Source organism: Pinus tabuliformis, chromosome X (assembly GCF_031772625.1).
Source record: "Pinus tabuliformis cultivar Carrire ecotype Pingquan chromosome X, CPIR1, whole genome shotgun sequence".
In the NCBI taxonomy this organism is placed as follows: Eukaryota; Viridiplantae; Streptophyta; class Pinopsida; order Pinales; family Pinaceae; genus Pinus; species Pinus tabuliformis.
In genome coordinates this window covers 843,073,577-843,100,227 of record NC_142308.1, presented here as the reverse complement: position 1 = coordinate 843,100,227, position 26,651 = coordinate 843,073,577, and the positions used below count along the sequence as shown (strand labels likewise).

The window sequence follows — 26,651 nt, the reverse complement described above, 5'->3', positions numbered from 1 at the left end:
AGAGAATTTGCTTCCAATGTTCTGCTTCCCTTTATTCAAGGAACTACATACATAATTGCTTGGGATCTTAGGAAACACAATGTTTATTCCACCTTCAAACCCTTGAACACAATTCAAAGCTCCCTAAGATCAGTCAAAGACCCGGTGAATCCAAAAGACATGAAAGGTGTGTATTTGATCCCATGTTCTTGTGGGACTCCCTACATTGGGGAAATTGGTCGTTCCATCAATCAAAGGATTCAGGAACATGTGGATGACATAAAGCACTGTAGGACTCACTCCTTAGCTATGGCTGAGCACACAGGGAAGACTAAGCACCACATTAGTATTGAGGATTCCCAGGTTATTGCTAAGATTAATCACTTCCATCGCTGTAAGTTTAGGGAGGCCATTGAGATTGAGAAAAGGTCTAAGACGCTAAATAGGGACGATGGTTGGAAGGTTAGTCATTGTTGGATCCCCTCTCTTTATTCCTATTTTTTAATTAATTAATTTTTTGAAATAATAACAAAATTTATTTTAATAACAACAAAATTGAAATTATTTTATTCACCTATACATTAAATAAATAAATCTCCCTCTTTTATATTTTTATTTTTTCTCGACTTCTTTATTTGAGTTAATATTTCTATTAAATTTTCTAAGTCTTATACTTTTATTTTTATATTTTCTTTCATTATTCCTTGACTTTTTAGTTAATTTTCTTCCCTTCCGTTTTTTTGTAAATTTATTTAGAAATAATAGTAATAATAATAAAACTAATAATATATATTTTCTAATTTTTATTTTGATTCTTTAGTATTATTTCCTATTTTTAAGGCGTTTTCATTAATTTTATTTTCTAATTTTGACTTTATTATATTTTTTCTAATGTTCATAATAAATTAAAAAAATTGATTGTTGGGACTAATCCGTTGCATTTCTACTATTTATTAGTTCTATGTTTCAGCTATCCATATATGTCCTGATGATGAACCACAATAGGTGGTTCGAAATGCGCCATCTTTATAATCTAAATGTGATTTTGTTCGAAAATATTTGATATAACATTGTCAGTCTTGGAAGATTCAAGAAATACCACATCTCTAGATATTATAATCTTCTTAATAACTTCATCATAAAGACAATATGCTTTGGATTTATTTGAGTACTCCAAGAAGATACATTTGTAACTCCTTGCATCGAGCTTTTTTTTCTATTCCTTAGGTATCAAGACATAACAGGTGGAACCAAAAACCCAAAGATGCCTCATCGAAGGAATGTGTCCATACCACATTTCATAGGCAGTCTTGTTTTTGATATCATGAGATGGACACCTATTCTTTATATACATAGCACACAGAACTGCATCATCCCAAAATGTTAGCTTAACATTCTGGAAAAACTTCATCAAACGTACCATATTTAAGATTGTCCTGTTCATTCTTTCAACTACTCCGTTCTGTTGGGGATTATAAGGCACAGTGGTTTGATGTCTTATCCCATGTTGGGAAATATAGTTTTCAAATTCACTCGATGTATATTATTTCTAGTTGGATTGAAGCTTAAAAACACCCAACTTAATAAAAAAAATTACTACATAGTATTTTCACTTAATTAACTTAGGCATTTGGATGCTTAGATCAATTGACTAACTCAATATTCTGCAAATCTGGTTCCCTAGACCATTAGTTTGAATTTTACCCTTATGCAAGATGGGTTACTAAGTATATATAAGCTTAGAAAGGTCCTCTACACTCATCTACAACCTTCCACCATATTTCCCCACCATCAGATCACTTCTAGAGTCCTTAGAATGTTTTTGGATGCAATCCCATAGAAATCTTGTAGCATCTTGTAGCACTTCACATAATTGATCAAAACTTTGTTAGGTCCCTATAATACTAGTGATTACCCCATTACTATTGTAGTTGTATCCCTTATTAATATTGTTGTGTCCCTATTTTCCCCCATATTGTTATTAATGTGCCCCATAGAATCCCTCTGTTGTTATTTTTGTGGCTTTATATTATTATTGTTAGGTTGGTTGGGTTATATTGTGACTCCTTAGGCTCCTATATATAGAAAGGAGGTTTTGTCATTTGAATCATCAAAGAATCATTCATTTATGTAATGTAAAGGAGGTTGCCCCCTTAAAGAGGCTGAATTCTAAAGCGTTGATCTATCTTTTCTAACTTTTTGTGAGCTGGTTTCATAACATTTGGTATCAGAGCTTTGGATTCTAGGGTTTCGTTGCTCCAAATAGGTCATCATGGAATTTTTGCTATAACTTTGTTTCTGTGATGTTTCAAAAGTAAAAAAAAAATCCATTTGAGACGAAATCACATTGAACCTCGAGTCCGAATTTCAGAGCTTTTCGCACTATATTTGCGGAGATATGATCTGAGGAAGTTGGTCTTTTTTGCAAATTCCTAAATTACATTCCAAACAAGTGACCTGGGGAAAATCGTCATAACTTTCTTTCTGAGCATCAGATTTAAATTTCGTAAGAAGGTACAGAAAGATGATGGACTGTAGTTTCTTTTTTATATTTTCCAGAGCCAAAGGTCGAAACAGGGACACGTGGCACATCATACAATTTCGCTCTACTGAACTAGTCTATAATCAGGTCACTGTGGGAGATTTGGCATAACTATTTCTTGGAGAATCCAATTTGGATGAGACTGGTGGCATTGGAAAGAGGACACAAAGGGCTACTACATATCACAATTTCAGAACTGGATGATCCGAAATTATAGAGATACATCAGAGGCAATATCAAGCTCCTACAAAGTGAAAAAATGTGTGTAGATTTTTTTAAATTTTTGCTTAAGCTTGGTTTGAAAAATTATTTTGAAGGAATTAAAAGGGCATAGTAGAGCACTATTATTAGTAATTGATGCCCTGAGGAAATAAAATGCAAACACCCAATAAGCAACCTGAAAGCTCTAGCATGACCCATGAAGAAGATGAAGAAATGCTACATGATATATCAAAATTACAAGACCAAGTGCAACAAATATCACTCTCACAAAAGCTAATAGAAGCGAAGATAAATGGCGTGGAATCTAAGATAAAGGGCATGGAAGCTAAGATGGATGATTTGAAGATAGATTTGAAGACAAATTTGACGATAGGCATGGCAGATTTGAAGACAAATTTGACAATTTTCCTACAAGAAATACTTACTAATGGTGAAAGGGTAGTAAAGGAAACTCATGATGCAAACAAAAGAAATGTTAATCATGATTTCATAGACTCTAATGTTGAATCGAAGACCCACCATATTCCAAAAATCGATATGAGGAAGTTTGATGGCAAGGATCCCACAACATGGATATTACAGATGGAGCAATTTTTCGATCTCAATAATGTGCAAAACACTCAAAAGGTACGTATTGCAACTTTATATTTGGAACCAAATCAGTTTGTATGGTATCAATGGCTTTGCTCTCGTAAACAAATTATCACTTGGGAAATTTTTACGGAATAATTGACAACACATTATGAGGATACAAAAAGCAACAGTTTTCTTAGCCAATTGATAAGTCTCAAACAAAAGGGTTCAATAATGGACCACATTGAGGAGTTCCAAAAATTGAATATAAGGGTAAAAAAATATTCCAGAGGAGCATAGGATTGATGTGTTCATAGGGACTTTAAAGGATAATATCCAACATGATGTTCGCCTTTGGGAACCTGATTCATTAGAGAAGGCATTCAGGTTAGCAAGAAAAATGGAAAGCAAAATTATGGCAACCAGGAAGCATACCACTCACAACTATACAGATGGAAGTGTTGTTGCCCCTAGTCTTCCACAACCTATAAGGTTGACACCACAACAATTGGAAGAAAAAAGAGCAAAATGGCTTTGTTACAGTTGTGATAGCAAATACACTAAAGGTCATAAGTGTGTTGAGAAGAAATTATTCTACATAGATTATGAAGAGGAAGAAGAAAAGGAGCAAGAAAGGTCAAAAGAAGAGGATATACTCCAGGAAAAAAGCTTAGATATAGAAGAAATGAATCCTACCATATCTCGTAATGCATTGGCTGGAATTACCACTCTTCAAACCATCAAGATAGAAGGACAAATCAAGAAGAAAAAGGTAATAGTGTTGATTGACTCAGGAAGTACCTACAATTTTATTCATTGTAAGGTAGCAAAAGAATTGAATTGCTTCCTATATCCAGCACCAGAGTGTCAAGTGATGATTGCAAAGGGAGGAACAATAAATTGCTCTGGAAAGTGCCATAATATCAAGCTATCCATGGGAGAATATGTATTGGCTAGCCCAATGCTTTCCATTCCAATGGGAGGTGTTGATGTTGTACTAGGAGTCCAATGGCTACAATCCTTGGGTACAATAGTTTTTAATTTTCAAGAAATTTTCATGAAATTTTCTGTGGAAGGAAAGAAAGTTGAATTAAGGGGTATTGCATGGAAACCGGGAAAGATAATCAGCTCTAGCGGTATGACCAAACTTCTAAAAAAGGAACAGAGAGGTGTAATTGCACAATTATGTTCGCTAGATGTTTCCACATCAGAATCATCTATTTCTTCAGATCTCCAAAAAGTCTTGGACAATCATTCCAAGGTATTCAAGACTCCCAAAGGTCTCCCACCTATTCGTGATCATGATCATGCTATTCATTTGATTCCAGGAAGTGTTCCTCCAAACATCAGGCCGTACAGATATCCCTATGCCCAAAAGAGTGTAATTGAACGTATGGTTGCAGAAATTCTAGAGGCTGGTATAATTCAACCTAGTCAAAGTTCTTTCTCTGCTCCAGTAGTATTGGTGCACAAGAAGGATGGATCATGGCGCATGTGTCCGGATTATCGGGAGCTCAACAAGCTTACTATTAAATATAAGTTTCCCATGCCTGTCATTGATGAATTACTGGATGAATTGCATGAATCAATTTACTTCACCAAGTTGGATCTTCGTTCAGGATATCATCAAATAAGAATGAAGACTAAAGACATTCTGAAAACATCATTTAGAACTCATGAGGGTCATTATGAATTTCTAGTCATGCCTTTTGGATTTACCAATACACCCTCTACATTTCAAGGTTTGATGAATTCCATTTTCAAACCCTTTCTTAGAAAAATTGTGTTAGTATTTCTTGATGATATACTAATCTACAACAAGTCTTGGAAGGATCATGTTGAACATGTTGACAAGGTGCTACAACTATTGGAGGAGAAACAGTTATATGCAAAAAGATCCAAATTTTTCTTTGGAGTACAAGAGGTGGAATATCTGGGTCATATTGTATCTCATGAAGGAGTTAAGGTAGACCCTAGCAAAATTAAAGCCATTAAGGAATGGAAAATCCCCACATACATAAAGCATCTTCGAGGATTTCTCAGGTTGACAGGGTATTATCGCAAGTTTGTTAAGAATTATGGGAGAATAGCAGCACCTCTAACAACATTATTGAAGAAAGATGCATTTTCATGGACTCCAGAAGCAACAAAGGCCTTCGAACATCTTAAAGAGGCAATGTGCCAAGCACCGGTCTTAGCTACACCAGACTTCACAAAAACCTTTATTGTGGAATGTGATGCTTCAGGAAATGGAATTGGTGCTGTTTTAATGCAAGATGAAAGACCCATTGCTTTTCAAAGTCATCCAATCAAGGGAAAGTTTTTACACAAAGCTATTTATGAAAAGGAAATGTTGGCAATACTACATGCACTTAAGAAATGGCGACCCTACCTAATGGGAAGACACTTCAAGGTAAAAATGGATCATGATAGCCTTAAATACTTTTTAGAACAAAGATTATCCTCTGAAGAGCAACAAAATTGGGTCACAAAGATGTTGGGTTATGACTTTGAAATCATCTACAAAGAAAGGAAGTAAAATGTGGTGGCAGATGCACTCTCAAGAAAGGATGAGGATGTGGAAGCATTGTTGTGCGCCATTTCTATTATCCAACCAGATCGGATAAACGAAGCAAGGGAGGAATGGAAGAATGATGAAGAAGTGTGGGAACTTATTCGAAAGTTATAACAAGATTCCAGTACATCTGATACATTTAGCTGGCAAAATGATTCGTTATGGTACAAAGATCGCTTATACCTCTGTAAGAATTCCCAACTCAAACAAAATATTCTTATAGAATTGCACACTTCTCCCTTAGGAGGGCACTCAGGATTTTTAAAAACTTACCATAGGGTTAAGAAGGAATTTTTGTTGGGATGGCCTTAAATCGGATATTCAAAAGTTTGTGGCGGAATGTTTGGTTTGCCAAAAAAATAAAGTTGAAACAATTAAGACCTCGAGTCTATTACAACCTTTATCCATTCCAAGCCAACGCTGGGAGGAGGTTTCAATGGATTTTATCACAGGTTTACCCAAGTCTGAGGGAAAGAGTGTCATCATGGTGGTAGTTGACAGACTTACTAAGTATGCACACTTTTGTGCATTATCACATCCATTTAAAGCCAATACAATTTCTACTGCATTTATGGAAACAATTCAAAAGCTACATGGAAACCCAAAGATTATTGTAAGTAACAAAGATCCCATTTTCACTGGAAATTTTTGGACAAAATTATTTTCTTGTCTTGGTACTCAGTTAGTTCATAGCTCATCTTATCATCCTCAATCTGATGGGAAAACTGAGATAGTAAAAAAATGTTTGGAAGGATATCTTCGTTGCTTTGAATCTGATAAACAGACACAATGGGTCAAATGGTTTCCTCTGACTGAATGGTGGTATAACACTTCCTTCCATACAACAACAAAAATGACCCCATTTATGGCACCTTATGGATATCAGCCACCATCCATCACATCATATTTATGAGAAAATTCTAAGGTTCAAGCAGTGGAACATCACATTGAACATCAACAACAAGTCCTCCAACTCTTAAAGGATAACCTTGTGTTGGCACATAATAGAATGAAACAACAGCAACATCGCAACGAAAGAAGTTTTGATGTAGGTGATTGGGTATTCCTACGACTACAACCATATAAACAAATGTCCCTCAAGCAAGCTAAGAAGGATAATAAATTATCACCAAAGTATTATGGTCCGTACAAAGTGTTGCAAAAGATTGGTACTATGGCATACAAATTGGAGCTTCCTGCAGCTTCTCGAGTGCACCCAGTTTTCCATATTTCATGTTTAAAGAAGGTTATAGGTGACAAGCTCCCAGTTCAAACAATATTGCCAGAACTTGACGAGGAAGGAAAAATTATGTTGGAACCGGAAGCAGTCACAGAAACAAGAACTCGACAGCTACGAAATCGATCAATTTCGGAGTATCTCATCAAGTGGAAGAACTTATCTGCTGAAGATTCCACATGGGAGGATGAGAATTTTCTACAGAAGCATCCAAAACTACTCAAGCATTGAGGACACCACTTTTTTGAAGGAGAGGGGCATGTTAGGTCCCTATAATACTAGTGATTACCCCATTACTATTGTAGTTGTATCCCTTATTGATATTGTTGTGCCCCTATTTGTCCCCATATTGTTATTACTGTGCCCCATAGAATCTCTCTGTTGTTTTTTTTTTTCCCCTGGGAAAAAGTCGTAATTTCTATTATGAGTTAAGAAATTACATTTTGCAGATGCCGTAGCATATTCATATGTAGGCAGCATTGCCTATCAGAGTTTCAAAAAATAACTGTAGAGCAGTCCATGATGTCTCCACGCAGGGAGCATTTCCAAAATAATAAAACTGTTAAGTTTATCAGAGATCAAAATTTGACTGTGCTCTTCGCAGAGAGCAATATATATACTGTGTATAAACAAAATAAAGTGTGTTGTAGACATATCTGGATAGTATCTATGTACATATTATAAACAAAAACTGTGCTGATATAATGTGGGCTTCACAGCCCCGCGTCCAAGAGGTCATCAAAAGGTCTGTGGGAATCTCTCTGTTGTTATTTTTGTGGCTTTATATTATTATTGTTAGGTCGACTGGGTTATATTGTGACTCCTTAGACTCCTATATATAGAAAAGAGGTTTTGTCATTTGAATCATCAAAGAATCATTCATTTGTGTAACGTAAAGGAGGTTTCCCCCTCGAAGAGGCTGAATTCTAAGGTGTTGATCTATCTTTTCTAACTTTTTGTGAGTTGGTTTCATAACAAACTTGGCCAAAATTTCCTCTTAAGCCTATTTTTATCCTTTTATCACTTAGAAATGTCCCTGAAGCCTCGGAATCCAACTGTAAGAGACATATACCTTTTGAACATCATCTTTTCGTCATGGTAGTTTTAAATCTGCAATTAGGATTTACTATTTTGATCATGAGCTAAATAACATAGAAATGGTTTGCATTGATTTCTTTTGAGCACTTGATGGTTTCTGGAAATAGATTAGAGTTTACTTTGAATGCATTAGTATAACTTTGCTTTCTTGCATTTGATTCCATGCAACTAGTCTAGGTTTACATTCCTATCATTTAATTTATGCAAAAGAATATATATATATATATATATATATATATATATATATATATATATATCTATATTATTTATTTATTTTTTCTTCTGCAAAAAAATTAGGGTTTCCTTATGCACTAGGACAAGCAATGTTTCAATCACTTCCTTCCTTGCAAAGTTAAATTCAATAGTTTCCCTTCTCTGAGTTTATAAAATTGTATCTTCACATCTCAATTCACTTCATTGCATCATATCAACGAGAGAAGGACACATTGCATGTTTCACACATAGTGATGACACCTCTTAAGTTTGTACGAACCTCGGGTTGATAATTAAAGTTGGTAGCCTTGGGAGTTGCAACATTATTATTGCAATACTAGGGCTCATCACTTGGAATTGTCGTCCTCAAGAAATGTGACTAGCGACTACAATAAGCTTTCTCCCTCTGCTAGTCACAGGTCCCAATCTTAGATCTCAGTGACACTAGAGGTTAGAATTGTGATTAGTAGTAAAGACATCCACCCTTCAATTGCACATCAAAACCACAGTTCGTAGTGGCATTAGGATTTTTAATTGCGACTAGGACTAGATATGAAATTAGCGACCAGTTTGACACCTTCTCTCATAAATTCAGAAGTCGCACTTTAAGTCCTCAAAAGAACTGCAACTCACACTTAAAGTTATACTTTCACTAACACTTAAACCCACAATTACATTGAAATATAGATGTGCAACCAATGAAATTACAGGGGACATTCTAAAGGATATTGCATTGAGCATGTACGTTGGAATTCACCATTAGGATAATACAAAAAACCATTGGATAGTGGAATATTGGCCCAGGTTCAAGTTGCATCATAGGCAAGAACCCACCCAATCCCAATACAAAGCGAGTAGCTCAAGAAATTTGTAAAAAATATGAGCATTACACATAAGCAGAACTAAGAAAAGATCAAATCACATGTGCAAATATATTGAAAAGTTTAAATCATCTTGAAGGAATAACAAAAGAGCTATTCAATGCAGATCAATATGCTTCATTGTATACAACTGTATATAATATGTGCACATAGAATTTCCCATGTGACTATCCACAACAACTTCATGAGAAATACAAAAGGGATTTTGTGAACTGCATTAACTCATTAACGTTTATGAATTGAAAAATAATATGATAAATGTAGTGATGTCACTCATTGATTGGGAATGCGGGGGAGAATAAATAGATCATGCTCTATTGAAAATGTTTGGGACATCTTTTTGGAGAAGTAGAAATTTGAAGTAAATTATTTAAATAAAAATTTCATTTAATCAATTTTCTCTACAACTTGGATTCCATTTCCATCCAACTGAGGAAGAACTTTTCAATTACTACTTGAAGAGAAAAGTGAATGGAAAACATTTTAGTTTCAATGCAATTTCCAAGATTGATATATGCAAGTTTGAGCCTTGGGATTAACCTGGAAAATCCTACCTACAGATCAGAGGCTTGGAATGGTATTTTTTCAATCCCAAGTGTTAGTGTCAGTATTTTCATATTGCCATCAATGATCAAAACTCCTCTTTTCATATTCATATTAGGGTATCGCTCATAAAATTTTGTCATTCCACCTAAGTCCTCATTCAAAAGTTTACTCACTGATGGTAGCCCTAGTAAAAAAGCCTCACTCACCTACACTCCATCAACCTTCCTTGACCTTTTCCCATGCCCATTCCTCTCATTTACCTCTCCCAGGGTTTTGAGGACATTTTTCTTGGTTTCATGACCTCCATGGTTAATCATCAACAAAACTTGAATATTGATGCTCTTACACCTTCTCCTATCCTTAATATACCTTCCTAAACACTTCCCATCATTCTTATCCCTCAAAATTAACATTTTTCTACAAACCCTAGCTTATTACTACGCTTTTGACACTTTTCTAGACTAGGCCTGTGTTTTTCCCTTTTGGACCCCTTCCCCTCACTCAATCCTTTAAATTTCAGTTTCCCTTACTTCCTAACATCCCTCCCTACCTCCCAAAATTTTCCTCAGAATTTAGAAGCCCCCTATCCCCTTTATTTCCCTTCATTCCTATAAATTTTCCAAATCCCTTGTTTTGCCTACACTAAACCTTAATTTCCTCTCCCACTGAACTAGGGTTGGCTATGGAATCAGAGACATCTGAGGAGAGGAGGCCTAAGGGAGGTCATATTAGCAATTATGAGGCCACTCCAACTCATAAACATCATGTCTCCATCATTTTTCAAGAAGTAATTCCAAGGGACAAATCATTTGCCACACATAGGGCCATTTTTGCTTCAAAATATGTTTCCAAACAAACAGAGATGAATTTTACAAACATGAGAGAGTTTGTTGTCCATAATAGGCCAAGGATGAAAAAACTCATTCAATTTTTACACAGGTGTTATGGTTTTGGAGAAATGTCAAAAATATAGGTTTTATAAGAGAGTTGCTGCACTTCTGGAGTGCCTTTGGGAAAATTAATTTTTCTCCTAGCTGGAGTGTCCAAATGACTTGCTTGATGAGTCAAATGATAACTAAACAGAAATATATTTCCAATGAGCTATCATGAACTCAATTTGGAGTTGAGTAAGACCTCCAAAAGTTTCTTGTAAGAGCACACTTCATTTTTCACCCTCATTCTGCACTTTTTGGCTAGTCTTGGGAGAATGAAGTTGTGGAGGGTCAAATCAAGCCCATTTTCAAAAATAAGGGAAGTTTTGGAAACTAGACAAGATAAGATTTCCAATGAGCTATCCTGGGCTTGATTTGGACATCAAGAAGGTAGGTAAAAGTTAGCTTGAAGATGGTGTTGCACGTTTGACATTAGCACTGCGCGTTTGACAGCCAGCCCAGATTTTCACTATTTCTCTCCAATTTTATTTTTACCTATGGGAAATTAGTGTTTTACTGATGTAATTGATAAGGATGATGTAATTATTATGCTTTTACTATTTCCTAGGGTAAATACATTAGGTACATGGCCTCTATGACTTGTAATGAATCAATTTTCTTAAGTTAGGGATGAGTCACTTTGACCACCCTATACTCTAACTATCAGTTCAGTTTTTGTTGCAACTGCTCCTCCTCTCATGGATTCGACCCCTGAGGCTAGGATGAGTTGGTTTGAGGCCTATATTATGTAATTTCTCAGTCATTCTAAAGGTGGGACTCCATTGGATATTGTATTAGTGTTTCACACTTTGGCATGGAATATATTGGATGAGTTGCAACTATTTTGGTGGGATTCCTGTGGCATGGTATTTTGATATTATTTCTTCTTCAGTTACATGTGTGTGAATGTTTTGTATCTTCCATGACCCATTTCACTTCTAAATATTTTTGATTTTCAAGGTGTGATAAGCAGAATACATCTTCTATGGTCTATTTTGGGAATATCATCATAATGTGTTTCATTTCTTTAGTTTAAAAATAATTCATGACTTCCATGCTCTTTTTAGCACCTCATCAATCTAAACCATTTCATCAGTATACTACAAAGTATTAAAGTACTTGCCTACCTTGCCCCATCAGAAGTCTGCAATTCTGATTCTCTTTTGCCTTGACCTAGTTCACTCTCTGACCTAATTCACTCATCCAGTGACTACCCCAACCAAAATCAAATCAAACAACCCTCTGCACTTTATATCTAGCCTAGAACCCTAATCCATCTAGCCTTCTTGGCTATGATCCCTTGGAGAGAGCCTCTACGACTTGGTAGGGCTAGCTACCATGTCAAAAGATTGGTCTGTGGTTACCTCAGTTGGACTCTTCCTCAGCCTTGGAGATCCGAAGGAGTGATAACACCAAGGATATAAAATATCCTAATGGTTCTCAAACAAATTGATCAACAAAAATGGTGACTAAAAAGCGATAGGAAAACAGTAAGTTGTTTTTTAAGCTTCAAAATGATAATTCCACTTTGAGAAAAACCATGGAGGAAGTTATTTCACACCATAGAGAGAATCCTACATTAGATAACGAGATTGTTTCCCCAGTTGAGGAACCAACTCTTTCAACATATGATTATGATATTGATAAGATCTTAGAAGAATGGATTGACAAACCAAATCATATGGAGCTAAACACTAAGGAAGATGAATTGGTGCAAGTAAATTAGGACTCGGATGCTCTGATCTCAAAAGAGACATTTGAACACACCGTCATGCAAAATGAAGATGGTGAAATGTTTAATGATTTGGGACATTTGTTTGGAAACTATTCTTACATAGAGAAATATGGAAGATTATGTGGGTGTCTTACATTTTGGCATGGGAGTTGAAGAGCAATGATCTACAAGTATTGTTCCATGTGATGAAGTTGTAACTAGAGTCAGTCTTCATAATATAAATTTATCATTTGTATATTTATTGTATTTATATTTATATTTATTTTATTCAAAGCATGTTCTTCATGCTTATAGAGTCAAAAAGAGTTAAAAAGAATTTATTTTCAATCAAAATAAAATGTGTTTGAGTCATGTCCCATTTGGACATTTGTAAGAAAATCAAATTAATTTTTTTATATTGAGTTGTAAGTCCACAAGTTGACCAAGTCAACCCTCCTTGGACAAGTTGGTTTGGGCTTCCAAGTGACTTCTATTCAAACTTTTGGACAACTATATATAAAAGGTAAGTTCGACCTAGTTGGGAGATAATTTACACACACAACAAGAATCATTTTCTGAACTTAGGAGAGAAGAAAATAAGTTCTTTTAAGGAGAAAAAGAAACAAGACAAGAATGAAAGAAGACTATCCCTTGTTGACTGAATATTTAACTCTCATAAATCACACGTGTGGGACAAAATTCTATGAAAACAATACAATTTTTTTGAGGTTACCATAGGTCGAATTTCAACCCTTTGTTGTAGGTCTGAAATTTAGAATTTTGACTAGATTTGGGGCAGCTTGACTAGCATTGAGTTTGAATTTGGAGGTGACTTGGAGGAGGGTTTGGAATTGGTCTCTTGGTGGTAGATTGGTCTTGGTCTTGGCCTTGGTATTGGATATCTCATTTTGATATGATTATATAAGAGAATGATTGTTGTGTTTTCTGCTTTGTGGGGTTTTCCCCTAGCTAACAACCTAATTTTGGTGTCTCTTGTCTTATTGTGATCTTTATGTTTTGTACATTTGTATACATATTTTATGAAGGATACATAATAAATAATAAGAAGACAACTAACATTCACGCGTAATTATTAAGAAAGAGAAATTAGGTGTTAATCATCATCATACTTGATTTCTCAACATGGTATCAAAGCTAATGTGAAGGAAGGAAGATCACTATCTGTTGGAATATTTGAAGACACCTATATCACTAACAAAGCTAACTGAAGGAAGCTTAAAGATGACTCTATTGAATATCTCTTGTAGACATCATTATCAAGTCCTACTCATTCTTGAAGATATTCTTGTAGCAACTTTCTCTCTCACTCCCAAGTAAGTACTCTTCTATTTTCCATGTCTAATACTCCCAATCAAATGACATATATTTTCAAGGAAGGGAATAATCTTGGTGGATCATCCAATTTCAAGGCTTGGAAAAGAAGATCAATCTAGTCCTTAAAGAAAATGAAGTCATGCAGATCGTTGAAGGTAATGTTCTAGTACTAGACAAGAACAACACTCAAGAAATGACCAAATACAATAAGGGAGAAATTAGAGCTCAAAGGTTCTCCTTGATTCCATAAAAGACCATCTCATTTCTTTTGTTTCAAATTTTTCTACATCCAAGGAAGTCTTTGATACATTGGTAAAGTGATACTCCATCAACAGAACTGGCTAAAGGATATCTCTAAGGAATCAATTCTATGGAACAAGAATGTTAAAAGAAGAGGATGTGGCTTCATACTTTATGAGAATCTCAAAAACCAAAGATCAACTTCAAGGACTTGGAGAAACCATATCTGACTATGAGCTAATCACTTCTATAATCAATGCTCTACCTCCAGTTTGAGATGGTTTTTCAAAAGGAATTTACGCGAGAAAGGAAACTTTGACCTTTGAAGAATTACGAGTTTTATGTATTCTAGAAGAAACAAGATTGAAGGCTAAAGTTGACACTAAACTGAATAATGAGAACTCTCAAGCTTTTCAATTAGATTGAAAAAGAAGTTTGGGAAGTTTGGGTCTCAATATAAAAACAATGGGAACAATTATCATAAAACCAAGGATATTTCCAAAGTCTAATGCTTTGGTTGTCATGAATATGGACATATCAAGAGGGATTGTCCCAAGAAATCTAAGAACAATAAGATAAATAAGAGGAAGGATATAAATGAAGCATTAACAACTGAAGGTGAAGAAGCTCCAAAGATACCCAAGGTCGAGGACAACAAGGATCTCTACTACTAGCATTAATGAAGAATATGACAGGTGTATATAGCTCTACAATCTACCTTTGTACTAGGTTTGCAGTCAAGTTTTATATATTTTATATGTTATATAAAATAATATTTGTTGTTGGAAAGACAATTATAAGATTTATGGGGATAACATATAAGATTATTGGGATCGATAAATTGTCTTTTCATGGAAATCAAAACTAAGAGGGAGATCATATTCATCTACAATGAAGAAATTAGAATCAACTCACTTAAGCAAGAAGAGGAGTCTCCTTGAATGCATCACAAAAACTTTAGAAGAAGCTCTCAGCTACATTTGTAAAAAATACAAATATTTATGTCTACAATTTTTCACTATGAAGATTCAGAGAAAGCTAACATTTGTCTCCAAGGAGTAAGGAAGCTAACAAGATGGTAGTGGGGAAACAAACAGAATAATCAAGAAGTATATCAGTGGTAGTGAACATCTATATTACAACATGTTAAAAAAATTTCCAATAAGAAAGAGTTAGTATTCACCAATGAAGCTGATTCGAACTTATGCATCAAAGAATGAACCAATAATACTATTATGGACAGGACATAACATTTCAGAAGCAAAATTTTCTTATAGTAGAACATATCATAACATATTCTATACGAGAAGCAGACAATTTGAAGTATACATCAAAGAAGACAACAATTAGCATTAGATGCCAGCGTGAAAGTAAGACTTGAGAAAGTTCTTCCAATAAAAGGAAGATGTTCATTTACCTCAAGTTACTCCCGATTCTTGAAAGATGTGAAAAATGAGCCTCTTGATTAAAGTAGATCTCATACTTGGGAATCAAATTGAATTATTCAAGAAGAACCCTTGAGTTAGAGATATTATCTTCAGAAGGAGTTGAAAGTAGTGCCTAACATATTTTTAATGGATACACTACTCTTCAAGGTTTGGAAGAAAAACTAAGAACTTGTGACCAAGATCCTTCAGATGGTTAGTTGCCAAATTATACACCTATGACAACTACCATTTAGCAAGAAAGTTGAAGAGCTCTACCAATAACTAACTGGTTCCATGAAATATTTTATCAAAGGATACAATGTGCTAATGATAAGTAGGGATATTATTGAAGGTTGATTCTACTTGGGAAAGCATTCTATGAAATTATGAAGAAATAATATATGGAATCTTGTACAATCAACTATGAAGCAATTTGTCTCCATAAAGTGTTTGTTGGATAATCTGATGACATGTTGGATTCAATTATGACATCTTCTATTGATCAAAGCTATTTGAAGATTGTCAAAGAATCAGGAAGTTCGAAGCACGTTATGATTTGGGTCATGATAGAGCCATGAAGCTCAAGTATATCTTCACCGAAGAACAGGTAGTTGATGCACTAATGAAGTTCCTTTCCAAGGGAAATGATGATTATTTTTTAGACAAGCTTGGGCTTGTGGATATGTCCTTCCTATTTGAGAGAGAGTGAGGATGGACACCTTGTTCTCCATGTGTCATGTACTATGGTTAGGACTAACCGTCGTAAGTCTAGTGCATGAACATGGATGGGGAGAATGGTGGATTGGATAAGCATCTTGGACGAACATTCTTGAGTCATGTATTGTGGTTTATTAGGATTAACACCCTAAGTCGAATACATGGACTTAGTAAAGAATGGTCCGATGGATGAAATTTTCCTTTGAATTAGGAAATGATCATGTGAGGACATACCTTGGTGAACCTAGGTGGGGTATGTGCCTTGAGAGGCGATGATGTACAATTGAATGCTTCCTAACATTGTGCTCTGATTTAGTGGAGAGATAGAGTGTACACGTCAAGGTTTTGGTAGATTGAAAAAGGTGGTTATGATGATGCTATCATCATTGATTCTTATCAATCTAGATCCTTTCTTATATGAATATTTCAACTTGAGAATATCTTGTTGGGCCATTATGAATATCTTCCTAGTTAAGAGGGAGTGTTGAAGTTGTAGCTAGAGCCAGTATTCATAATGTAAATTTATCATTGATATATTTATTATATTTATATTTACATTTTTTTATTATTCAAATCATGTTCTTCACGCTTATAAGGTCAAAAAGAGTAAAAATAATCTATTTTGAGTCAAAAGAAAATATATTTGAGTCATGTCCCATTTGAACATTTGTAAGAAAATGAAATTTGAATTTTATATTGAGTCGCACATCTACAAGTTGACCAAGTCGGTCCTCTTTAGACAAGTCAGCTTGGGCCTCCAAGTGATACATATTCGACCTCGAGGACACCTATGTATAAGAGGGAAGTTCAACCTACTTGGGAGGTCATTTACACACACAACATGAAGCATTTTATGAACCTAGCGAATAAGAAAAGAATCTGAGTTGAGGAGAAAAAGAAACAAGATAAGAAGGCAAGAAGAATCTCCCTTATTGATCGAATATTTGAATATGACAACTCACATGTGTGGTAAAATTCTGTGAAAAGAGGCTGCCTTTTCTGAGGTTACCATAGGCTGAATATTAGCCCTCTGTTGCAGGTTCAAATTTCAAAATTTTGACCAGATTTGGGGCAGTTTGACTAGTGTTGACTTTGAATTTGGAGGTGACTTAGAGGAGGGTTTGGACTTGGTCTCTTGGTGGCATATTGGTCTTGGTATTGTTCTTATTCTTGGTATTGGTATTGGTCTTGGTCTTGGATATCTCATTTTGATATGATTCTATAATAGAAGGATTGTTGGTTTTCCCCCTTGTGGGGTTTCTCCCTAGCTAGCAACCTAATTTTGGTGTCTCTTGTCTTATTGTGATCTCTTTATGTTTTGTACATTTGTATAATTTCTTGCTAAAGAAGACATAACAAGTAATAAGAAGACAACTAACATTCACAAGTAATTATCTAGAAAGAGATATTAGGTGTTAAACTTCATCACACTTGATTTATCAACACCATGCTTATCAAATCTACGTGAATCATCACTTGCATTTCTTGATGGATCTTTCTTAGAGCTGAAGAATCTGGAAAATATAGATTGAGCTAAACTCTTCTTATTTGGGGACCTTTGATGGAAATGACACTTTCTTTGATGTCTCCGATTTATTTTATTATTTTGTTGCTTCATTAATTAATTTGTATCCAAAGGAGAGTCAAAACCAAAATACTGACTTACATTTTCTTAGGGGTAAATGAAAGATGTCAGTTGAAGTGTCAGAACAAACTCAAATTCCAACATATGGATACAATGTGCTCCATGAGGCTAATAATGTGGAAAGACACCCATATTCCAGTCTACTAGGGGAAAATTTGGAATCACTATATTAGATGCAAAAACAATGGATCAATAATGCTAGTAATGGCTTTGCAAATTACATAATCCTTGTTCGGCAACCCATGCAAGCCCCAAAAATTCAAACAACGACCTTTGTCTCTCCAAGGTCACAACATATTTGAGAGCTTTAGGATTTCTCTGTTATTATATTGTAAACAATATTTTTGTAATACCCATGAAATATCAAATGTTAAAAATCATGTAAAGTCATTAGACATTAGAGACTCGTGAGAAAGCTCAAGAGTCATGAGGGTAGACGAAAGGTCATGGTAGGTGAACAATCACATCATTTCTATAAATACACCCTCATTCCTCATTTGTAAAGGACTTTAGCACTTGAGCTAGGCTAGATTTAGATAGTTGTTTTGTGCTTAAGGAGCTTGAAGAACTCAACTCTTGGCAGATAGAGGGTGAGTTCTAGTGTGGTTAGGGTTTTTCCTTGAAGATGGTATGAGAAACCCATGTTCCACTAGTGGGATTTCAAGGATTTTATTGACATGTACATTGAATTAGAAACATGAATAATGAGAATTTCTTCACTTTCAACATTGATTCCCATGCATCTTCATAGTGGTTGTATTAGCTATCCAGTATTTCCATTGTGTTTGTACATGTGCTTTCATGTAGACGATATGTGTACAGACTAACTTGTAGTGGTTGTATGTGTGTTTGCTTTCGAATCGATGCATTTTTATTCCATGCAAATGCTAGTCACTTATTGCGAACTATTTTGCAGTTAACCTCTTGCGCTCTCTTAATTATATGTCTCAGATGGTTTTGGCTAACTGACTCCTCCCTGAGATGTACTTCTTATTATTATTTTGTTGCATTATTCTTGTACATTGCTTGGTGATTTTATCAACCTTGATCTGATCTCATCCTCATTCTCGAGGTATTTTATTCTTATCCTCGCTCTAACATCTCCACATTTGACAACTAGGAGCAAAGCATTCATGGTGGTAGTTGGGCCCACATATTGGATTGGACTTCTATCCCAAATGATGTGAGGTCTAATTGGGACTTCACACCAGGGAGACCTCTTAACTGTTGGCGAGAAATTTTTTCCCTGCCAACATCTTCATAGTGGATTTGTGGTAGTGTGAACCAACTTGGGTTTCGTTTGTGTAAATTACAGTGGTATCAGAGCAAGCTACAACATTGGGTCTACATGCTCCAAGTTAACATGCTGAAATATAGGAAATAATAGAGGCATACATTTCAATGGATGTTTACAAAATATTTAAGGGAATTCCACATGAACAATTAAAGGAAATTTATGGGAAAATTGATCCCTAGGGAGAAAGACCTTTAATTTAAAACTTTATTTGGTAAATATTGGGCTATAATTGGCCATATTATGGGTACACAATATTTTTGAAGAGAAATTGGGTAAAAGTTGCATTTTTTGGGTGAATCCATTAAGAAATTTACATCGCGGGGGCCAAAATAACCACCTATAGAGGCCCTATTAGGTGAATTCAAGGAAGCTCTAGGATTAGCATGGTGAAATTAGTCTGATTTGGAAAAAAAACCCAAATTTGTGGATGCAATTGCAAGTCGTAATGGATGAGAAATGGTGGAATTTGGAGCACAATAGTGTATTTGGCTATGCATAGAGATGAGAGGGACTGAAGGAAGCTCAATTGAAAGGCTTCATGGCCTTCTGTTTTAAATTTGGAAGCCAAGCATTATTAGGATTTTTGGAAATTAAAAAGAAAAATGAAAAAAATCAAATTTTTCCATACTTGATGACATGGAAGCCATGTAGATGTCACGTGTCAGGTAGCATGGAAAGGCTATGTGAAAGGGCATGGTGTAGGATTAGTTAACCCATGGTGTCATGACATGGTTAGAAGGCCTAAGTGAAGAGAACATCATCGGGTGGAGGAGGATGATACCATAAGTTGTATCAAAACTTTTGTGAGCATTTTTTATCACTCCAAAAAGTCTCAAATTGCACCAAGGGATGGCATGTAACCCCTGGATGGCTTGGAGTCAAACCATGATATTATGTTATTTTGTTTTGCTAATATAGTCTTAATAAAAATTTCTAATATCAACCTGTTGTAGCGGCTGCAACACCCTTCAAAATTTTGGCATGCACCCAAATTTCAGACCCTATTTTGGATCCTATGATTGGTCGTTCCTTAGTCACTTATTGGTAAGCTGATGATCTCAAGCTCCCCTCTTTAATATTAAGAGTCATTCACGTTGTTATATTTATATATTATGTGGCATCTTTGGGCATGGGGATTATTGTTTGTCACGCAAAGGGAAGTTTGTTTTGCTTCAAGGGGAAATCTTTGTGAGAATGGGTTGTTCTCACCACATAGACATGTTTCACACTCATTTCATGCACTCTTGCACAAATGTCGCCTTTATCCTCTCAAAGTCTATCATCGGAGCCGCACTTGTCGTAAGCTGCCACAAAGGTTGTTGCATTAAGCGAAGTATGTTTTTACATGTTCTGGATGGTTTATGTTGTATCACTAAGTGTTCAAGTGTGTGATCATAGTCAAGTTCTATCACTATTCACATCAGTTCCATTGATCCCACAATTAACCAAATTCCGGAGTTTCCATAGCAACCTAGCCTCATCCAACTTTCTTGAACTGTGCACTTTGCATCTGCAACCCTCAGGCTTTTCCCTTGCCTATTGGAACTGTGCAATTTGTAGAAATCCCAGCCTCCCTTTGCATCCAAAACTGTGAAGTGGCTTCCTCCAGTGCCCTTCCCTAAGCCAGAACCCACTGTCTCCAAAGACTACGTAGTTTTGTTCTTCAAGCATCTAACCTGCCCATTCTGCCTTACATCCTGAAACTGTGCATATGTGTCCTCCGAGTGCCTCATCCCGTAGCAGTCACTGCTTGTTGAAACTGCACAAATGTGTCCTCCCAGTGCCTCATCCCGCAGCAGTCATTGCCCACTTAAACTATGCAATTGTGTCTCTTAGTGGCAAAGAAGAAGGATGACATGCTAGATGACTCGCAAGGAGATGAGAAGAAAGATAAGTAGACCAAGGAATCCAAGGTATGATAAAAGATCATGACCACATGAAGAATCCATCTGATGCATAACCCTTTGGAGGGTAAGTATGGAAAAAAAATCACATCTTATGAAATACACCTCTTAGTGTAGCATGAAGGACCGCTTATCATTGTGATATCATTATGTCTCCAATGACATGCATGGTTGTAAGCACTGACAATCATTCCATGTGTTTCCTCTAAGTGTCTTGCTCCCTTTTTCTTGTTGGATCAATTGTCGTCTTTCGGTATGTTTGGTTGTTATTTCATGTTTGCGAGCCTTTCTGGTGATCTCGAAGGTTGGTCTTTGTGTATACAAATTGTCCTAGCCATATAAACATGTGTTGCACTCATAAACAAAGTTTTAAGCACAATCACACAAGTGTCATCACAGTCACCCTAAAGTCTATCACAAGTGTCACACTTGTCGCTTTTGTTCTAGATAGTCTCACAGAGGGTAATGTTTTGTATTGTTATTCCGGTGGTCTATGTTGTCGTGTCGTCAAAGTACGCTAAGTTTGTGATCACAATTTCAAAGTTCCTCACAAGTTCTTTTGCCTCCCACACTTAGCCATTTTCCTGAAAATCCTTCTGGCCGGACAACTCTCTTTCACCGGACCCCGACTAAGCTGCACACTATGTAGTCTCAACCCTTAATGATGCTGCTCTGCTGTCTGGAACTGCGTAGTGCACAAAGACTGTCCCCCAGGGCTGCTTCAATGTGCAATACCAGAGTTGAGCAACCTCCCTTCCTTCCCAGAAATGCACAAAAGTTGCGTCAAGCTTGACCTGAACTGCGTATTTCACAAAATGAATCATCAAGCCTCCTCCCTCCCTGCTAGAACCCCACAATCTGTTGAGAAACTGGCTTGATTTTCCTCCCAAAATTGCGTAGAAGTATCCCACAGTGTCCTCCCTCAGCATGGACTCACTAGTCTCTAGAACCGCACAAACATGTCCTCCTAGGCCCCTCTGCTTCCTAATCTTGCCTTGCCTCCGAAAAATGTGTAGACCTGCCTCCCAAGGTCCCATCTTGTAGAAACCACTGATGGTCTCAACTACGCAATCCTGTCTCCCAATAGCCTCTGCGCAATTTTTCCCGGCAATGAAGACTGTGCTCAAGAGTTCCTTATCCAGGCCTAAGCTGCACTCTACGCAGTCTCAGTGACCAACCTCCCTCCATGTCAACTGGAACTCTGTAATGCGTAGTTACTGGGCCCTCTTTCCCATCCTGTCACCTATCTCGGGCTTAATCCATGGATAACATTGCATCATCTTAGATTAGGGAGTTTTTGGATTTGATGACATCTCGTTATGAGTGAATTGCAAGAACAGGTACACTATTAGATCATTTTGAGATGATGAAGAAGGAGAAGAAAGAACATACATGCTAGAAGACTCACTTATATTGGACAGAAAAAGAAGCTTATCAAGCACAAGCAAAGGGAACACATGCATGCAACCACCTCTCAAGACCAAAGATCGTTGAAGACCCCGCATCATAGAGATATGTGGAGGAAAAGAGAAAGCACATCTGATACCACCTGTCACACCCCTACACCTGCGGTAGTCTTCCAACCGCTTGTAGCAAGGTGCGGCACCACCGAATGTTTTCTTTTTACCAATACTAACATTCATGGACTACGCCTACTTCACTTTAACATTACTTAGCTTGTGTTTTGCAACCAAGTAAACATACAATTATCCTTTATACCAATGAAGCCCATACTCATTCATTATTCGTAGCAATTATAAAAGACAACAACAATTGCAACGGTATAAAGGGAGGGGCAACTCCCTGTAATATGATTCTGCCCGACAATATATTAATAATATCAATTTACAATGTACAAGTGTGTCTTGGCCGAACCAAGTCTCACACTTAGTCAAATTTACAATGAGAGGCAACCCTGCCTTTTACAATCTTGTGCACCTCTTGCACAAAGGGCGGTGCTCACCCGAGCAACCTAGAATCCCTTTGCCAAGTCCTACACCAAAATTTCACTTCTGCACGAACCTGGGCACACCTTGCCCGACCCACAACTGGCTCCAAGAAATACTCCAAGTGCTTCCTCAAGGCTTGCGCATGAGGTATGCGCACTCCCTCTTAAATCTACACACTTTACCCCTTGGCTTATGCGAGTTCTCAAGTGCGAGTTGCTTCTTGCCAAATGAGCTACAACATTTGGTTATATATACGCTTTCCTGCGTGTGGGTAGTGTGGGCGGTGGCTCTCCAGCCGACCCCAAAAACAGTCATAACACACCCTTGTGTGCGCCCCTCCATATGTCGGCCTTGCCCATATGTTTATCCACGCACAATGGGTATAAACCTTCATCGCATGCTTATGCCTTAGTCATTTTTCCACACATCGTTCGTCACATTATGTCGCACCTCCGTGTCACTGCGTCCGCCCGTCGTGTAGCCCTTGCCCGCTCGTTGTGCAGCCCGCGCCCACTTCGTGTGCCCGCGCCCGCCTGCACGCCCGTCGTTCACCTGCGCACCCATCGACACGGTGACTCCCCCGATGCCCAAACGTGTTCACGCCTAAGGACCTTACACTTGGGCTCTATGGAAGGGTTCACAGTGAATCCGCCACTGTATTCAAAGGAAGGGGTGGAAGTTACAGTCGCATTACGATAATTATAAAGATTTTGACCTCTCTGTGGAGAAGCTGATGGATACTCATGCTCTATCTTCGCTGTTGCATCGCATGGTCCTCCCACAGATTCTACGATCAATTCCAGCTCCGTCACCACGTCCCTCATTTTAGGACAATTCACAGCCAAATCCTCAATGCAGTGCAATGATAAACTTATGAAGCTTTTAAAAGCTGTTGGAGAAATGGGAGCCTCTCGGAGAAATAGGTCAAGCATTTGGCATTAGATTGCATTTATTCCATCGGTATCCATTGCAGTCTTCACCTCTTGAACAAGATATTTCCCTCATTCAACCAGGGGTTGTCGAGATGCCAGTATTTCCAGTAATACCATACCAAAAATGTATATGTCGCTCTTCTGGTTCAGCTGCTGCGACATGTAATATTCGGACCAGATCCAGGTAGCCATCAAACCACATTTTCGGGATCACGTGAAACAGAAGTCTGGATTGATTTGGTGACAGAGGCGCTGCGTCAATCAAATGTCGAAGTCTATTTGCAATAATTCCAGTCATGGCATTGGTTGCTTGCCCATAACCTGCACATCCCTTCTCCGCTCCATTGATAATCAGAATTTCACCGGTGGGAAGAAGCAGCATATCTCCCAGAACTCTGGGAGCAGGCATGTTCTCCATTGCCCAATCGGCATTGGGATCTGTGATAACCATTCTTCCACAGCTCTGGAGCGCGTCAATGAAAATCCCTGCAAGTGACAAATTGTAACTGTCAACAGGAGCACCACCGCAGATCATAATTTCTGTCCTCCGAAATGCATCAGATGCGGACAGTGGCAACATCACAGATGAGGCGGTGGTGGGGTAATTTCTTGGGCCATCTGGGATTCTTGGAAAATGCCTGACCACAACATTTCTTTGGTAATCAAGCAAGATGGAATCACGGTTGGCGAAGATGAAGAGATTTCCATCGGATGAGAGATGAAGAAAAGGATAGAGATTGTACAGGCTCTGCAGGTTTTGGGACACATAGGTGTCTTCTAGAAACGTCAGATCCGTTAGGAAGGATCTGGTTTGAAGCATACCATCGATCGTTCAGAAGCCCAGATCCAGGTTCACCAGCTGGATCAACCCAATCACATGTAGAAGTTTCACAAGGTACAAATTTACGAACGCTCATGTTTCCATCGCCCCATCCACCAGTGCTAACCAAAGTACCGTCCGCAGCAAAGGCTCCCGATGAACACCAAGTATCAGTCCTCAGCGTCAACGGTCTCACCTTGTTTGTAGCAATGTTGTATTCTATGGAGTGCGCTGAGCAATCATGATAACCGGCTGATTTACCTATGCAAATTCCATTTGCGAGGCTTATATTAGAATCACCAAAATCTGTGTAATCGTACATCACCACTGTACCCATAATGGTGGTGGCCATATGCATCGCCGACACACCTCCATTTTCAATCACCACTTCCCATCTCCCAGGGCCAGGGCTTACCGTATCACGGCCATCCGCCCTGCAAATATTGATTACCAGAATCAGCTTGTTAGGAGAATATAGCTCGTCAGGAGGAATGTAGTCACCCATGTGGCGACCTTTATTTGGTGGACCCGATAGGGAAGCTGGAGGGGGCATTTCATATTCTTTATCTTCATTTATTACATCTTCATTTTGATTATCACTATTTTGGTCAACATCTTCTTCACCTGCTTCACCTTGTTCTGTTTCTTCACTTTCACTATCATCTTCCTTACAATTGATTTCCTTTATACATACTTTAACTTCTGCACATGATTTTTCTAATAGCTGAAATGCTTCTTGAATACTAAACTACTCTATGTAATCAAGATGTGAACGTAATGGCACATTGTGCGGTGAACTACGTTCAAAGGCCCGCATGATTATATCATGTGCCATGGCTCTGATACCATTGTAGCATAAAAACTTATGTTGAAACAACAAGGACTGATAGCTTGTAAACTTTAATATAAAAATACACACAGGTATTTAATATAATAATTTATTAATATATATAAATGTATAAGATGATATAAGATTACAATGAGGGCCCTGCTTTTATACCTCAGCAGGTGACCTTTCGTGAATGGGCATGTCTTTTAGACATGCCTTTTCACTTAATTTAATGACTATTTAGCCTAAATAATATTTAATTATCTAATATTAATATTAATATTTATTTTATTTAATTGTTATGAATTATATTCATAACACTGGATGGTGGACATGTCTTCCCTTGTACTTTGGTTTTAACAGTCGCTGCGTCTGCTGTGGACTATTCCGCTAGATGTTGGACAAACCTTCTTGGTTCGCATGTGTCCCTTCATGGGTGGTACTATTACCTCTCACTTAGATGCTTACTTTTCTCCCCCCTTTTGCAGTAAGAGAACCTTGACACAATTACGTTACACACTCACTAGGCACACTTACCTTGTTGTTTGAAGATACCAATGTAACACTCTCATGTGCTGACAACTAGAGCCAAGGTAAATCTCTAAGTATATGGCCACCAAGCCTTTATACCGGATGAGACTCATACACCAAATGATGTGAGGTTTAGTTGGGACTTCATATCAGGGAGATCCCCTTAGTCGATGGATTTCCAGCACCGTCAACAAAATGGCGCTAGAAGGAGGGCCAGATGACAAGCTGAACCCATTGCATCTGGTTTGAATCTCTTATCCAAAATGGCTCATAGACAAATCGTAGTCTCGGGGTGTTTCTCCCATTTTTCCCTTAATCAATTTTCACCCCCCGATGAGCTTCTCGATGACTTGTCCCAATTCAATATTGATGGCGAGGAAAAAACGTCCATAACCAAGCATATTTATGATTTTCTTTAATTTTTTGAACCTTATGAAATTGATAATGAAGAGTCTTCTTGCGTGCTATTCTTCCTCACCCTTGAAGGTTGTGCTAATTAGTGATGTCATACCT

General features: G+C 37.3%; 1 protein-coding gene and 1 pseudogene across 1 annotated transcript; one reads left to right on the top strand and one right to left on the bottom strand.

Moving 5' to 3' along the window:
• Positions 1–288: 288 nt before the first annotated feature.
• Positions 289–18,178, top strand: LOC149142382 (uncharacterized; annotated as a pseudogene).
• A 5,853-nt stretch (positions 18,179–24,031) lies between these two features.
• LOC149142381 (aldehyde oxidase GLOX-like) lies at positions 24,032–25,283 on the bottom strand. Its single transcript, XM_089451466.1, has 2 exons — positions 24,781–25,283; positions 24,032–24,596 (listed from the first exon to the last, which is right to left on the bottom strand). The coding sequence occupies exons 1-2, from the start codon at positions 25,281–25,283 to the stop codon at positions 24,032–24,034; spliced, it is 1,068 nt and encodes a 355-aa protein (XP_089307592.1).
• Between the last annotated feature and the right edge of the window lie 1,368 nt (positions 25,284–26,651).

What these genes read in the sequence shown, in the direction of transcription:
- LOC149142381 (XM_089451466.1), bottom strand. Translation starts at nt 25,283, where the DNA reads ATGGGTGACTACATTCCTCCTGACGAGCTATATTCTCCTAACAAGCTG. An exon ending in GGGCTTCTGAACGATCGATG is followed by an intron (nt 24,597 to 24,780) that starts GTATGCTTCAAA and finishes TGTTGTGGTCAG; the next exon opens with GCATTTTCCAAGAATCCCAG.